The 14,191-nt window shown below is 51.0% G+C and overlaps 1 protein-coding gene across 1 annotated transcript in view; it reads left to right on the top strand.

Moving 5' to 3' along the window:
• Positions 1–14,191, top strand: part of Dpy (fibrillin-like protein dumpy) — a 109,988-nt gene that overhangs the window by 89,297 nt on the left and 6,500 nt on the right. Inside the window, exons 135-166 of the mRNA XM_076818569.1 lie at positions 8–337; positions 406–711; positions 1,035–1,355; positions 1,426–1,731; positions 1,828–2,133; positions 2,202–2,519; positions 2,593–2,916; positions 3,001–3,312; positions 3,486–3,818; positions 4,090–4,392; positions 4,470–4,775; positions 4,893–5,210; positions 5,284–5,610; positions 5,684–5,995; positions 6,249–6,569; positions 6,673–6,975; positions 7,055–7,354; positions 7,429–7,749; positions 8,235–8,555; positions 8,637–8,957; positions 9,030–9,299; positions 9,412–9,600; positions 9,721–10,074; positions 10,651–10,863; positions 10,959–11,156; positions 11,233–11,427; positions 11,586–11,954; positions 12,296–12,508; positions 12,601–12,792; positions 12,992–13,204; positions 13,296–13,478; positions 13,594–14,181. Coding sequence (XP_076674684.1) covers positions 8–337; positions 406–711; positions 1,035–1,355; positions 1,426–1,731; positions 1,828–2,133; positions 2,202–2,519; positions 2,593–2,916; positions 3,001–3,312; positions 3,486–3,818; positions 4,090–4,392; positions 4,470–4,775; positions 4,893–5,210; positions 5,284–5,610; positions 5,684–5,995; positions 6,249–6,569; positions 6,673–6,975; positions 7,055–7,354; positions 7,429–7,749; positions 8,235–8,555; positions 8,637–8,957; positions 9,030–9,299; positions 9,412–9,600; positions 9,721–10,074; positions 10,651–10,863; positions 10,959–11,156; positions 11,233–11,427; positions 11,586–11,954; positions 12,296–12,508; positions 12,601–12,792; positions 12,992–13,204; positions 13,296–13,478; positions 13,594–14,181 — 9,486 coding nt within the window. The remainder of the gene's footprint in view (positions 1–7; positions 338–405; positions 712–1,034; positions 1,356–1,425; positions 1,732–1,827; positions 2,134–2,201; positions 2,520–2,592; positions 2,917–3,000; positions 3,313–3,485; positions 3,819–4,089; positions 4,393–4,469; positions 4,776–4,892; positions 5,211–5,283; positions 5,611–5,683; positions 5,996–6,248; positions 6,570–6,672; positions 6,976–7,054; positions 7,355–7,428; positions 7,750–8,234; positions 8,556–8,636; positions 8,958–9,029; positions 9,300–9,411; positions 9,601–9,720; positions 10,075–10,650; positions 10,864–10,958; positions 11,157–11,232; positions 11,428–11,585; positions 11,955–12,295; positions 12,509–12,600; positions 12,793–12,991; positions 13,205–13,295; positions 13,479–13,593; positions 14,182–14,191) is intronic.

Below are 14,191 nucleotides of genomic sequence, written 5' to 3'. Positions count from 1 at the left end.
TTGACAGTGGTCGAAGACACATACGCACAGCCCACACCCTGTGTGCCATCCCCCTGCGGCTCGAATGCCATCTGTAACGAGCTAAACAGCGCTGCCTCCTGCAAGTGCCTCCCAGATTACATTGGCAACCCGTACGAAGGGTGCAGACCCGAGTGCATCATCAATTCCGACTGCACAGCTGACAGAGCTTGCATCAAATCCAAGTGCCAGAACCCCTGCCCAGGCTTCTGCGGCTACAACGCCGTCTGCCAGGTGGTCAATCACGCTCCCCTTTGCACCTGCCAGCTGGGTTACACCGGCGATCCTTTCACCCAGTGCAATATCGTTCAAGAACAACGTAAGTGGCCAAAACACAGGGAGAAGCTCGATGAACGATTTAGAGTCTAATTGCAAACGTTCTTTCAGCGAGACCAGCCGACCCCTGCAGCCCCTCGCCCTGCGGCCTGAACAGTCAGTGCCGCGTGTCCAACGACCAGGCTATCTGCTCATGTTCACCCATGTTCATTGGAAGCCCGCCGATGTGCAGGCCAGAGTGTACAGTTAGCTCAGACTGCGCGACGAATCGCGCTTGCAAGAACCGCAAATGCATCGACCCTTGTCCTGGCATTTGCGGAATAAACGCAAGATGCGAGGCGATCAATCACAGCCCTATTTGCAGCTGCAATTCTGGTCTCACGGGGGATCCTTTCGTCAGATGCTTCAAGGTTCCAAGTGAGTAGCGTGTCCTGGAACTCTAATCACAACTATTAGCTGCTACTTAGGTGATGAAAGGCTAGATGGCTGCTGCTTGAGGCTTCCAGATGGAAGCACTGTTAAAGCTGGGGATCCACCTGGAAGCTAAGCTATGCTATGTCTGGCTGTGCTATACATCATAAAAAAAATAGCTCAGCTTAGTTTAGCTTCTGGTGGAAACAGTTCCATAATGAAGCTAACTTTTTAAAATTTAGCATAGCATAGCATACTATAGCTTAACTTATCAAAAAGTCCTCAAGATGCATTGTTCAACGATTCCTAATAATAGCAACTTCCTCCAGCCGTCTCCGAACCCGTGAACCCCTGCGTTCCATCACCGTGCGGTCCATTCTCCGCGTGTCGCGTGATTGGCAACACGGAGCTGCCAAGCTGTTCCTGTATGGACAATTACGTAGGAAACCCACCAAACTGTCGACCAGAATGCACCATCGATTCTGAGTGTGGTAGCGACAGAGCCTGCTTGCGTCAGAGGTGCACGGATCCTTGTCCAGGCTCCTGTGGCACGGGAGCACAGTGTCTGGTGGTGAACCACATGGCTGTGTGCACCTGTCCAAAAGGTTACACCGGCGATCCGTTCGCCAACTGCTTCGTAGAGTCGCCTCGTAAGCATTGTCCAGCTTCCTTCAACATAACCAAGCGCGGAAAAGAATTCTAACAAAATTGTCACTGCAGCCGCGCCATCGATACCCCAAGACGCGTGCAACCCCTCGCCATGCGGGGCAAACGCAGTCTGTCGCGATGGATCCTGCACTTGTTTGCCTGAATACCGCGGAGACGCATACTACGGGTGTCGTCCGGAGTGCGTGCAGAACCCAGACTGCCCGATGGACAAAGCTTGCAATCGGAATAAGTGCTTCGATCCTTGCGTCGGCGTCTGCGGCCAGAGCGCTGAGTGCGTGGTGATCAATCACACCCCCATGTGCAGTTGCCCCGACGGAATGTCTGGGAACGCATTCACTGCGTGCTACCCAGTCAGAGGTAAATTCGTGGACCATCTAACGACCACTGAGACATTTAGCCACAAAACTAAGAATTGCTTTCTGACTGAAGAAACGGGTCCCATTTACTTTGCAGACCCAGAGAGAATAGAACCTTGCAACCCGTCACCCTGCGGCCCCAACAGTAGGTGTCAGGACTTCAGCGGACAGGCAGTCTGCTCCTGTGCACCTGGATATATAGGCAACCCACCTGCCTGTCGACCAGAGTGCCTGGTTAACACCGACTGTCCTCTGAACGAGGCCTGCGTGAACCTTAAGTGTAGAGACCCTTGTCCTGGGTCCTGCGGCGTCTCAGCCCGCTGTCAAGTAGTCAATCACAATCCCATTTGCAGCTGTCCTCCGATCTTCACTGGCGATCCGTTCGTTCGTTGCTTGCCGAGACGTAGGTGTCTTTAATTCTGATCAAACAGCAAGGAAGCATCGCGATTTAATGCATGCATCATTTTAAAGCGGAGGATCCAGTCCCACCGACAAACCCCTGCCAACCATCCCCCTGCGGCTCGAACGCAGTCTGCCAAGTGGTCAACGACTCGCCGTCCTGCTCCTGCAGGCCAGATTTCATTGGCACACCCCCGAGCTGCAGACCAGAGTGCATCAGCAACAGCGAGTGCGGCAGTCGCTTGGCGTGCATCAATCGCAAGTGCAGGGATCCTTGCCCTGGGTCCTGCGGGACTAACGCGGAGTGCCACGTTGTGAACCACGTTCCAGCGTGCGCCTGCTTGAGAGACTTCACCGGCGATCCTTTCGTTCAGTGCTACGCCAAGCTACGTAAGTGTTCTTCGTTCGTGGTTCCATAGGATGCAGAGGTTCAAGACCGAGGCTGACACTGTCCACTTTTTAGCGAGTCCAGTGGCTCCACCTCGACCTTGCGAGCCTTCGCCCTGCGGAGCTAACGCCGTTTGCAGGGAACAGAATGACGCCAGCTCCTGCACCTGCCTGGCTGAGTACATCGGCAATCCCTATGAAGGATGTCGACCGGAGTGCACGATCTCGTCGGACTGTCCCTCCCACCTGGCTTGTATCAGGTCCAAGTGTCAGGATCCCTGTCCTGGCTCTTGTGGGACTAATACTAACTGCCAGGTCGTTAACAATCTACCAGTGTGCACTTGCATCCCGCAGTACACTGGCGACCCGTATGTCAATTGCTTGTACAAGATGCCCACGAGTAAGTAGCGTTGGTACCTCCGTTCAGAAGGGAAATTATAGGGAATAGAGAAACGGATGTGAATGGGGTGTGAACGTTTTGCAGTTGGGCAAGATGAGCTTGATGTCTGCGTGCCCACGCCTTGCGGTCCAAACAGCCAGTGTCAGAACGTGAATGGCCAAGCTGTGTGCTCCTGCTTGCCTCAATACGTAGGAACCCCACCGAACTGCAGGCCCGAGTGCGTCGTGAATTCTGAGTGCAACACGAACCTCGCTTGCATCAGTCAGAAGTGCAAAGATCCCTGCCCTGGTGTCTGTGGTCGTAACGCCCAGTGCAGAGTCATCCATCATAGTCCTATCTGCAGCTGTGCAGGTGGTTTGACGGGCGATCCTTTCGTCTACTGTTTCCCTACTCCAAGTAAGATTTCAGGGATGCAGATGCTTGAAGGAGGACGTTTCTTCTACTCGATCGGTGTATTCTTGACTCGAGTTATTCAAGTCAGAGAAACCTTCTCCTCATAACTTTGGCCTGATGAACGAGGTAGCAAAGAGTTCTATTGTGCAGTATCTGACCCATTGATCTTTCCGCAGTGCCCCAGCCAGAAGACCAGTACCCAAGAGACCCTTGCTCTCCATCCCCCTGCGGTCCGAACGCGATGTGCAAGTCGATTGGCGACACCCCAGTTTGCACCTGCACGAACACCTATATCGGAGTGCCACCCAACTGTCGACCTGAGTGCTCCATCAACTCGGACTGCACAGCGGACAGAGCCTGCATCCGGGAGAAGTGCAGAGATCCTTGTCCGGGGTCCTGTGGCATCGGTGCTCGCTGCACTGTCGTTAACCACACGCCAGCTTGCACGTGTCCTGCGGGGTACACTGGCGATCCCTTTACCAGCTGCTCTCCTATTCCTCCACCAGACAGTAAGACGAGAAACATGTCCAACACAGCGTTCAAACCAAAGTTGGGCAAAATTTATTTCGAATAAAGAATAAGAAATAACGAATAACGATTTTATTCAGCGAAAAATTATTCGTTTTTCGATAAAATATTATTCGAATAAGAATTTATTCGTTATTCTCGAATAACTTCATTTTATTCGCTATTCTTATTCGAAATTATTCGAATAATGCCCAACTCTAGTTCAAACATCACACCACCTTCGAATTGGGTACACAGATTCACTTGTTCCAGAAACCGAGAGCCCATCAGACCCCTGCACCCCGTCACCGTGTGGACCAAACGCCCAGTGCAACGACGGCTCCTGCAGCTGCGTGCCCGGTTACTCCGGTGACCCGTACACCATTTGTCGCCCTGAATGCGTCATTAACACAGACTGCGCCCGCGACGAGGCTTGTATCCTTCACAAATGTAGAAACCCCTGTGTAGGCACCTGTGGAGTGAACGCGGAGTGCAACGTAGTCAATCACCTGCCCATGTGCGCTTGCCCGAGAAACATGACTGGCAACGCATTCCTATCGTGCACCCCCATGAAAGGTCGGTTCCCTTGGCCGGTAGCTCTGCTTTAATCACTTAGGAATGGTGTAATTGACCTTTGTCGTTCTGTAAAGTAGATGTGGAGCTCGTTGACCCGTGTAACCCATCCCCGTGCGGTCCCAACAGCCACTGCCGCGCCGTAAACGGCCAGGCAGCTTGCAGCTGTATCGCAGGATTCAAGGGATCGCCGCCCTCCTGCAGGCCAGAGTGCGTGGTCAGCACGGACTGTCCGCGTAACAGGGCTTGCAGCAACCAGAAGTGCATCGATCCTTGCCTCGGTGCTTGTGGACTGTCGGCACAGTGCACCGTTATTAATCACAATCCTGTGTGCAGGTGCTTCGACCAGTACACGGGAGATCCGTTTGTTCGGTGCATACCACCCAGTAAGAGTCGATGATCCATACTTAGAAGAGATAATCTCGTTTGAGAATAGATTAATAGATAGATAAACAGAGCCAGTCCACAGAAGTAGCTCCATTGAGACAATGCCTCCCTTTTAGGCCCAGTACCAATCGTTCCGGTGAACCCCTGTGAACCATCACCCTGCGGTCCAAACGCCCTGTGCCAGGTGATCAACGACCAACCCTCGTGCTCTTGCCACCCCGAGTTCGTCGGAACTGCACCCAACTGCAGACCCGAGTGCATAAGCAACACCGAGTGCCCAACACAGCAGGCCTGCATGAATCAGAAATGCAAGGACCCATGCCCAGGCTCCTGTGGCAGGAACACCGAGTGCAGGACCATTAGTCACACTCCCATGTGCAACTGCGCCAGTGGATTCACTGGAGATCCATTTGTACAGTGCACACCTCAACCAAGTAAGACTACATCCCCTCTCTGCCCTCCATTCCAGTTAATTCCGATGCTAAAGACGCCCGCCACGCCTTCTAGTCGCAGAAACCCCAGGCAGGCTGAATCCTTGCCAACCCTCCCCCTGCGGAGCGAATGCAATTTGCCGCGAGTCACACGGCTCATCCCTCTGCACCTGTTTGCCCGACTTCTACGGGAACGCGTACGATAACTGCCGCCCCGAGTGTCTCATCGACTCTGACTGTCAATTCAACCGAGCCTGCATAAGGAACAAGTGCCAGGATCCCTGCCCAGGAACCTGCGGATTCAATGCTATCTGCCAGGTCGTCAATCACGTTCCAAGTTGCAGCTGTAGCCCCGGTTACAGTGGCAATCCATTCCGAGCTTGTAACACGTTCGAAGAACCTCGTAAGTTTCCCTCAGGTTTCAGAACCAATAAGACACCTTCTATAACCTTCTTAACCTGGTGTACTTTGAGCAGCTCAACCAAGCGCTCCTGATCCCTGCTCTCCGTCGCCCTGTGGGCCGAATAGTCGGTGCCAGAGCGTCGCTGGGAAGGCAAGCTGTTCTTGCTCGCCTGATTTCATGGGAACCCCGCCGAACTGTAGGCCAGAGTGTGTTATTAGCACCGAATGTCCCAGTAACCAAGCTTGCATAAGCCACAGGTGCATGGACCCTTGCCCTGGGGTCTGTGGCATCAACGCGAGATGCGAAGTGTTCCATCACAGTCCCATATGCAGCTGTGGAGAACGCCAGACGGGTGATCCTTTTGTCAAATGCTTCGAGTTATCCAGTAAGTGGACCTCGTGGATAGAATATTCCATGCGAACTCGGACAGATTTCGGAGCAAGTTTTCGTAGATTGCTGAATTTTGAATATGTTGTAGTCTTTAGTGATATTTAAACGTACCTCAAAGGATTTTTCAAATTTTGAAAAATGTCGATTTTACAGCTGTGTGTGTTACAGCTGTATGAGATCGCATGGAATGTCCCGGATACTAGGTTGAAATTTCTTTAGTGGTAATTTAATACGAGGCCCCATTTTAGCGACCCTTCCACCTGTTCCTGTGAACCCTTGCGTACCGTCGCCCTGTGGCGCGTTCTCGCAGTGTCAGGACATAGGAGGCATACCGTCCTGCTCCTGCCTGCCGAATTATGTTGGCTCAGCCCCGAACTGTCGCCCTGAGTGCTTGATTAATTCCGATTGCACCAGCGACAAAGCCTGCACCAGGGAGAAGTGTATTGACCCGTGTCCAGGATCCTGCGGCACGAACGCGTTGTGCAGCGTCATTAATCACACCCCGGTTTGCACTTGCCTTGGTGACTTTACAGGGGATCCATTTACCAGCTGCCAGCCGAGACCATCAAGTAAGAATACGAGCGACTTGATCGTTTTTAACCACTCGATCAAACTGTCTAGCACTGTGAAGTTATTACATGGATATTGACCCCCGTTTCCGTGAACCCACAGTTCCTCCAGGCCCCTCAGACCCATGCAACCCGTCGCCCTGCGGACCGAACGCCCTATGTCGAAACGGAGCCTGCAGCTGCATAAGCGAGTATCGCGGCAACCCCTACGAACGGTGTTCCCCCGAGTGCGTGCAGAACTCCGACTGCAGCTACGACAAAGCCTGCTCCAACAACAAGTGCGTGGACCCCTGCACAGGAATCTGCGGCCAGAACGCAGAGTGCGTGGTCGTCAACCATATTCCCACCTGCAGTTGCATCCAGAATTACGAGGGTGACTCGTTCACCCTGTGCAAACCTATCCGAAGTGAGTGTCCCTTAGGTTCCTCTAAAGATCACCCAAGGTACGTCCCGCTAATTAATACAACCCTCTCGCGTGATAACAGAGCGCGCGAAACCCTGCGAGCCCTCGCCATGTGGGCCCAACAGCGTCTGCCGCGAGTTCGGCGAGCAAGCCTCCTGCTCCTGCCTCCCCGGGTACTTCGGTAGCCCGCCCAGCTGCAGGCCCGAGTGCCTCGTGAACTCTGACTGCGAGCAGAGCAGAGCCTGCTTGAACCAGCAATGCCAGAACCCCTGCGAGAACTCCTGCGGGCAGAGCGCCCTGTGCAACGTCCGAAACCACAACCCCATTTGCAGCTGCCCCGCTCAGTACTCCGGTGACCCGTTCGTCAGCTGCTTCCCCATGAGTAAGTAGCCCTGGAACAGCCCTATCCACCTTTCAGACTGTGCACGGTTAACGCGACGCTTTCTCCGCGAGCAGCCATCTACGACCAACCCAGCCAGGACCCGTGCAACCCCTCGCCCTGCGGACCGAACTCCCAGTGCCAGGTGCTGCCAAATAACAAAGCTTCCTGCGGCTGTTTGCCGGAGCTCGTAGGATCGCCACCCAACTGTAGGCCCGAGTGCCTCGTGAACAGCGAGTGCCCCGGCGATCAGACCTGCGTTAGACAGAGGTGCACAGACCCCTGCGACGGACTCTGCGGACCGAACGCGCTCTGCCAAGTCACCCTGCATTACATCCACTGCCTCTGTCCTGAGGGATACACCGGGGACCCGTTCAGAGTTTGTTCCCCGACCACGAGTAAGAATCTATCCCGAGATACAGACTCGTCCACCGTCGCGATTCCGATATAAACCTGCCCCGCGACTTGTGCTCCTGAGATACTCTAAGGCGTTCAAATAGCATGTTAATCGAACTTATTTTAGCTCGATCTGTAAATACTGTACATAGAGACTGTATAGAGAAGACGGCATGACGATTGCAGATAGTATCGGAAATTTCTTACACTCTGTCACTCTCCTTGAATCTATCAGACGTAGTACTGTTCATACACGTTCACGTTCTCGTACTGTTCTCATATCTTCCACAATCTGTGTAAAATCGTGTGTATCTGCATTCTTGCGTTCATGTACAGATGTTTGCATTTTAATTTAAGTACCACTGTTTCTCTTGTACATTAACTCTTTCCTCGATCGCACAAATAATTCTATTTACTTCGTTAGCTGATTATAAATGAAACACAGGTGGGATACATAGTTAACTGTGCTGTTGTAATTCTATTTTAGCTACTCCCGCACCACCAGCCACCTCAAGACCCTGCAGCCCTTCGCCCTGCGGTGTGAACGCCTACTGTCGCGAGAGATTCGACACCGCCTTCTGCGAGTGTCTTCCTAATTACAGAGGAAACGCTTACGAAGCCTGTCAACCGGAGTGCCTAGTGAACACCGACTGTCCCAAGTCTCAGGCCTGCATCAGGACTAAGTGTCAGGATCCTTGCCCTGGGACTTGTGGTGTTGGGGCGATCTGCCTAGTGTCGAATCACATTCCCATTTGCTCTTGCCCTCTACCGACAATTGGCGATGCGTTCAAGATCTGCCATGCCGAGGGTAAGTGCACCCCAAGTGTCCAAGTTATACTATTCTGTTCTGTATTTGTACTAAATACCGATTCTATTGGTCGATTTTCAGAACAAATGGAAAACGACCCTTGCAACCCATCTCCCTGCGGTCCAAACACCCTCTGCGAGAAGATCGGCGACAGGGCCACCTGCAAGTGCCTCCCAGGACTCCAAGGAGTGCCCTCAGGCGTTACAGGCTGTCACCCAGAATGCGTGATCAGCTCTGACTGCCCAGGGGACAAGGCCTGCATCAACAATAAATGCGTGAACCCCTGCACACAGAACGTCTGCGGCATCAAGGCTAGTTGCAAGGCGATCAACCATAGCCCGCTCTGCAGCTGCCCGTCACCCTTGATTGGCAATCCTTTCGTCGAATGCAACGCGATAATTGGTAAGTTTAGTCGTTTTTAGTATTCCGTCGCGATGCAGTGCGATATATTAACGATAGTAATTATGCTTCCAGAAACCGATCCCTGCAGTCCATCCCCCTGCTCTTACAACGGCGAGTGCAGAGTCAGAAACGACGTCGCAGTGTGCATCTACCCGGAATGCGTAATCAACGGCGATTGTCCGCGCGATAAGGCCTGTTTCGCGCAGAAATGCAGGGATCCATGTATCGGTGCCTGTGGACTGAACTCACTTTGCCAGACGGTGAACCATAAGCCTATCTGTTCATGCCCAGCTGGATTCACTGGCAACGCGAGGATACAGTGCACCGTTCCAACAGTTCAGGGTAATCTGTAGTTTATTTATAGATTCCACAGGTTACAGCGTTAGTAAGCTTCTGAAAGTGTATCGATTCTAGGAATGCTATTAATTAGAGTTTGTTTGCTGCGTGCTTGTAGAGCTAGCTCCTGAGTGTACCCAGAACTCCGAGTGCCCGAACGATAAGACCTGCTACAATCAGAAGTGCGTGGATCCTTGCACACTGAACTCCTGCGGCTACAACAGCCGGTGCCACGTGCAACTGCACCGAGCTGTGTGCGTCTGCAACGAGGGATACTCTGGCAATCCTCAGCAATACTGTCGCGAAAGTATGTGTAATTTAAATAGATGCTTTCAGAACGTGGTTCACGTTGCTTCAATAAGTTTTAACACCGTCGCATATCGAATCCCTTAAATTTAAATCGTAAATATTGCAACCCTTTTTACAGTCGGATGTCGCGGGGACAGCGAGTGCCCGTTGACTCAATCCTGCATCAATAGCGAGTGCGTGGATGCCTGCTTGGTAACGCAATGCGGCATCAACGCGCTCTGTACATCCGATGGGTACCACAGACCGCGGTGCTACTGTCCTGAAGGACACCAGGGTAACCCGTACCGAGTATGCGAAAGACCGGAGTGCACCAGTGATACAGATTGTCCATCCTCGTTGGCCTGTCGCGACCAGAGATGCGTCAACCCTTGCAACTGTCCATCCACCGCGCAATGCTCCGTCATCAATCATCGCGCAAATTGTCGATGCCCTCCTGGTTACACGGGAGATCCATATGCATCGTGTCTGATGGGTGGGTAGCAATTTCTACGCATTTTTATTTGATTCGGTGCACCTTAATCCCTTTGAGAGACTTTGTTGTTGATAGGAAATGATATTAGACTATATTAAACTAGCGTTACTACTCGACTTCGTCCGAAATTTAGATTCTGATTTTATAAAAAAAAATTATTTATTTTTTTGTGGAAATAGTCACATTCATCTGAATTAGCTAGGCATAATGAGTTGGAACACATTTCGTGACACAGAGTTTACCGTTCGAAAGTTTTTATGCGACAGACTAAGACAAACACTTTCTGTTTTATACTATTATTTCGACTTCATTACTCATTAAACAGAAAATATAGTAGATAAGGAGAAAGTAAGATACGAGTAAAGGCGAGGCAGTAGTAAGAACTGTTAATAAGCCTTACCATAACATAATACTAAACATTACTTATAATACTAATTACGACAATGAAATATGAAATGGGAAGAACATATATTAGGATGTATGAGGGAACTGTTATTTGCGAATAGAATTCTCCAGAATGGCGATTCTGTGATTACGGAGCTAATTACTGACCAGAAAATGATTCGTTGCTTTCAGAACCACTGGACACGCAGCCTGAGTGCCAAGTGGACGGAGACTGTCCCAGCAAATTGGGCTGCTTCGGTGGCATCTGCAGAGATCCATGCCTGGAAACCAAGCCCTGCATCACTGGCGCGAAATGCTCCGTCGTGGACACTTTGCCGATGAGGACGATGATCTGCGAGTGCCTACCTAACTTTGCTGGAGATGCAACTGTCGCTTGTATCCCAGGTAAAATACTTGATTGCAACTGATGCAGTAGAAAGTTGTTTTCTCATCTACTTATCAATTTTCCTATGATCATCCGAACGTTCTCGTTTTTTCAGTGGACCAACAGCTTGACGCTATCTGCAAGTCTGACTCAGAGTGCCCCTTGAACACGGCCTGCTTGAACCATCGGTGCATCAACCCCTGCACCATCAACCCTTGTGCATCGAACGCAGAATGCGCCGTCCAGAATCATCGTCGTCAGTGTCATTGCTCTGGCGGGCTGGCTGGTGATCCGTTCATGAATTGCTATAGAGGTACTGACAGGAACATTCCCGAGGAATGATAAGGGAAAGTGATTAGTAGATACGTAAATGTCCTCTTTTCGCGTAGGTACTGACGGATTACCAGAGTGCACATCGAACTCTGATTGCCCGTCGAATGCAGCCTGTATTAATCAGCTATGCCAGAATCCTTGTGCAAACTCGCAGTGTGGACTGAACGCAGACTGCGTCACAATTAACCACCATCCAACGTGCCACTGCAGGCAGAACTTTGCGGGAGATCCTCAAGTGCAGTGCTTCAGACGTAAGTTTCGTGAGAAAGTTTCCTTGCGCAATTATTCTTGAAGAATCGTCTTTTCCGAATTGTATGCTACTCACTTTGAACCATTCTGCTTAATGCGCAGAAATTCTGAATATCTTGAGACAGGACCTTGTATAATAATGACTCTTAATCCTTTTCAGCTGAGTGCAAGTCAGACAGCGACTGTCCCTTCGACAAGACCTGTCTGAGCAACAACTGTGTTACTCCCTGTCTGGTCGGAGACATAGCATGTGGTCGCGGTGCAGAATGTATCGCTGTGTCGCACAAAGCCCAATGTGTCTGCCCTAAAGGCACCCAGGGTGACCCAAGGATAACTTGCATCTCGGCAGTGTGCCACTACAACGAGGACTGCGCCGACCACGAGGCCTGTGACAGGCTGAATAGAGTCTGTCGACCTGTCTGCGAAGGCGACACCTGCGCGGAAACTGCGACCTGCATCGCCAGGGACCATCAGCCCAAATGCCTTTGCCTTCCTGGGACATCTGGAAATCCTTACGTAGAATGCACTGGTGAGACAACAATTAGAGGTTTCTATTGAAGGGAGATTAACAGGGGCGGATTTATATATAGAAATTGACATTTTTTTAAACGCAAAGGCTTGAGACAATTTTAAAAATAATTCTCTTTTCATGTAGCAAATTAGCAATAATTCATATCTGTGTTGTCATATTGAATTAACTTCCCAATCGTCCCAACTCTTTTAAATTAAAATATTTAAAAGTAAAGTTAATAAAATGTATAAATCTAAAAATCCACCTCTAGAGATTAATCTTGAAGAGTATTAGATGTTAACGATGATGCGCTACGAGATACACTTCTCTCAATTCACACCATTTTTTCTTTCCCTAAGGTCTGACCATTCCAGTGGGGTGCAGGGAGGACAGCGAATGCCAATCGTACATGGCCTGCATCAACGCCAAGTGCCAAGATCCCTGTCTGTCCTCAAACATGTGCACTAGCGATCAGGAGTGCAAAGTGTTGAACACAGCGCCCCTTCGCACGATGATCTGCAGTTGCCCGCCGAACACGGTTACTGACGTGAACGGACGGTGCAAAAAGATCGGTATGTACTGTCAGAATACTTGCACCATTTGTGTTTTGCATAAGATCCACGTTTTCCGAGATTCTGTGATTGAGGTGGATATTCTTTGACAGTGTTCGAAGACGTCCAATGCTATCAAGACGAGGACTGCAGTAATTCGGACAAATGCTTGGAGGGAACTTGCATCGAAGCTTGCCTTACCACTCAGTGTGGACTGAACGCTCAGTGCAGGTCCACCTCTCACACAGGAATTTGTCAGTGCGCGGCTGATTTCACTGGCAATGCTTACATCGAGTGTATCAGAGGTGAGTTTTATATAACAATATTAAACACATTGAGTAATTTCAAACGAAAGGGTCGGAACATCGAGGGCTAAGCTAATAATACCCTAGTCAGAGGTTCTCAAGGTAGACTAAGTCATTTTTAGGATAGTAGAATGAAGATCCACGGGATGATTGGATTCCATGAATGTACTAAACAAAGATACAAATTTCTACGTTTCAGTTTCCGTGATACCGCTGCCACCCTCCCGTCCAGAATGTTACTCCAACAGCGAATGCAACAGTGACAAGCACTGCATCAACTCTTTCTGCGTGAATCCGTGCATCGCCGCGGATCCATGCGGAAGAAACGCACTGTGCCACGTGAACAATCACAATGCAGTGTGCAGGTGCCCTGCTAACTACGAGGGTGATGCTAGGGTCAACTGTATTCCACGTAAGTCTCACAAACTTGCACCTTTACTATTCATTAACATATAAAAGAACGAGGCATTGGAACGTTGACAAATCATATTTCCCTGGCACAGCCGGCGTAGTGACAGAGTGTCACTCGAACAACGATTGCGCGGGTAATGCAGCCTGCGCGAACAATTTGTGCATCAACCCCTGCAACTGCGGTCCAAACGCCAACTGCAACGTCGTGGACCACTATCCATCTTGCGCGTGTCCCCCTGGCTACTCAGGAAATCCTCAACTAGGGTGCTTCAAACGTAAGCTACATTGTTCTCCATGAAGCACAGATTATTTCCAGTAGTATAACCGCGGATACGTCAGAGACGTCGAGTGTTTTTCGTTCTCCTACTTATCACTACGTCCTCCTTCCAGTGGACTGCGAGTCTGACAGCGAGTGCAACGACCCAGCCACCTGCTACAACGGCCAGTGCATAAATCCCTGCATCCTGGAGAACAGGTGCGCGATCAACGCCGAGTGCTACGGTCAGAAGCATCGCGCTGTCTGCCGCTGCGGGCCCGGCTACCTTGGTAACCCAGAGGTGCATTGCGAGAGAGCAGAGTGCAACGCCGACCACGATTGCCTTCGGAACCTGGCCTGCAGCAGCGGACGCTGCGTGAATCCTTGCTTCGAGGACTCGCCGTGCGCGCAGAACGCCATTTGCTACGTCCAGGACCATCTCGCCACTTGTCGCTGCCCCGAGAATCTGCCGGCTGGGAACCCGTACTCGTACTGCGAGCATCGGCCCACGACAGAGCTCGACGAGCCGGAGTGCAGGATCGACGTCGATTGCGTTGATAAACTCGTGTGCATTAAGAACAGGTGCATCGATCCGTGCCCGGTCATCAAGCCCTGCATGGAGAACGCCAGGTGCAGCGTCCTTGACACTGTGCCTGTCAGGACCATGACGTGCACCTGTCCGGAAGGCTGGACCACTGACATCGATGGAGTCTGCAGAGCAAGTAAGTAAAG

The sequence above is a fragment of the Andrena cerasifolii genome, chromosome 8 (assembly GCF_050908995.1).
Source record: "Andrena cerasifolii isolate SP2316 chromosome 8, iyAndCera1_principal, whole genome shotgun sequence".
Classification (NCBI taxonomy): Eukaryota; Metazoa; Arthropoda; class Insecta; order Hymenoptera; family Andrenidae; genus Andrena; species Andrena cerasifolii.
The sequence above is the reverse complement of the archived record's forward strand: the minus strand, read 5'-3'. Positions and strand labels throughout refer to the sequence as shown.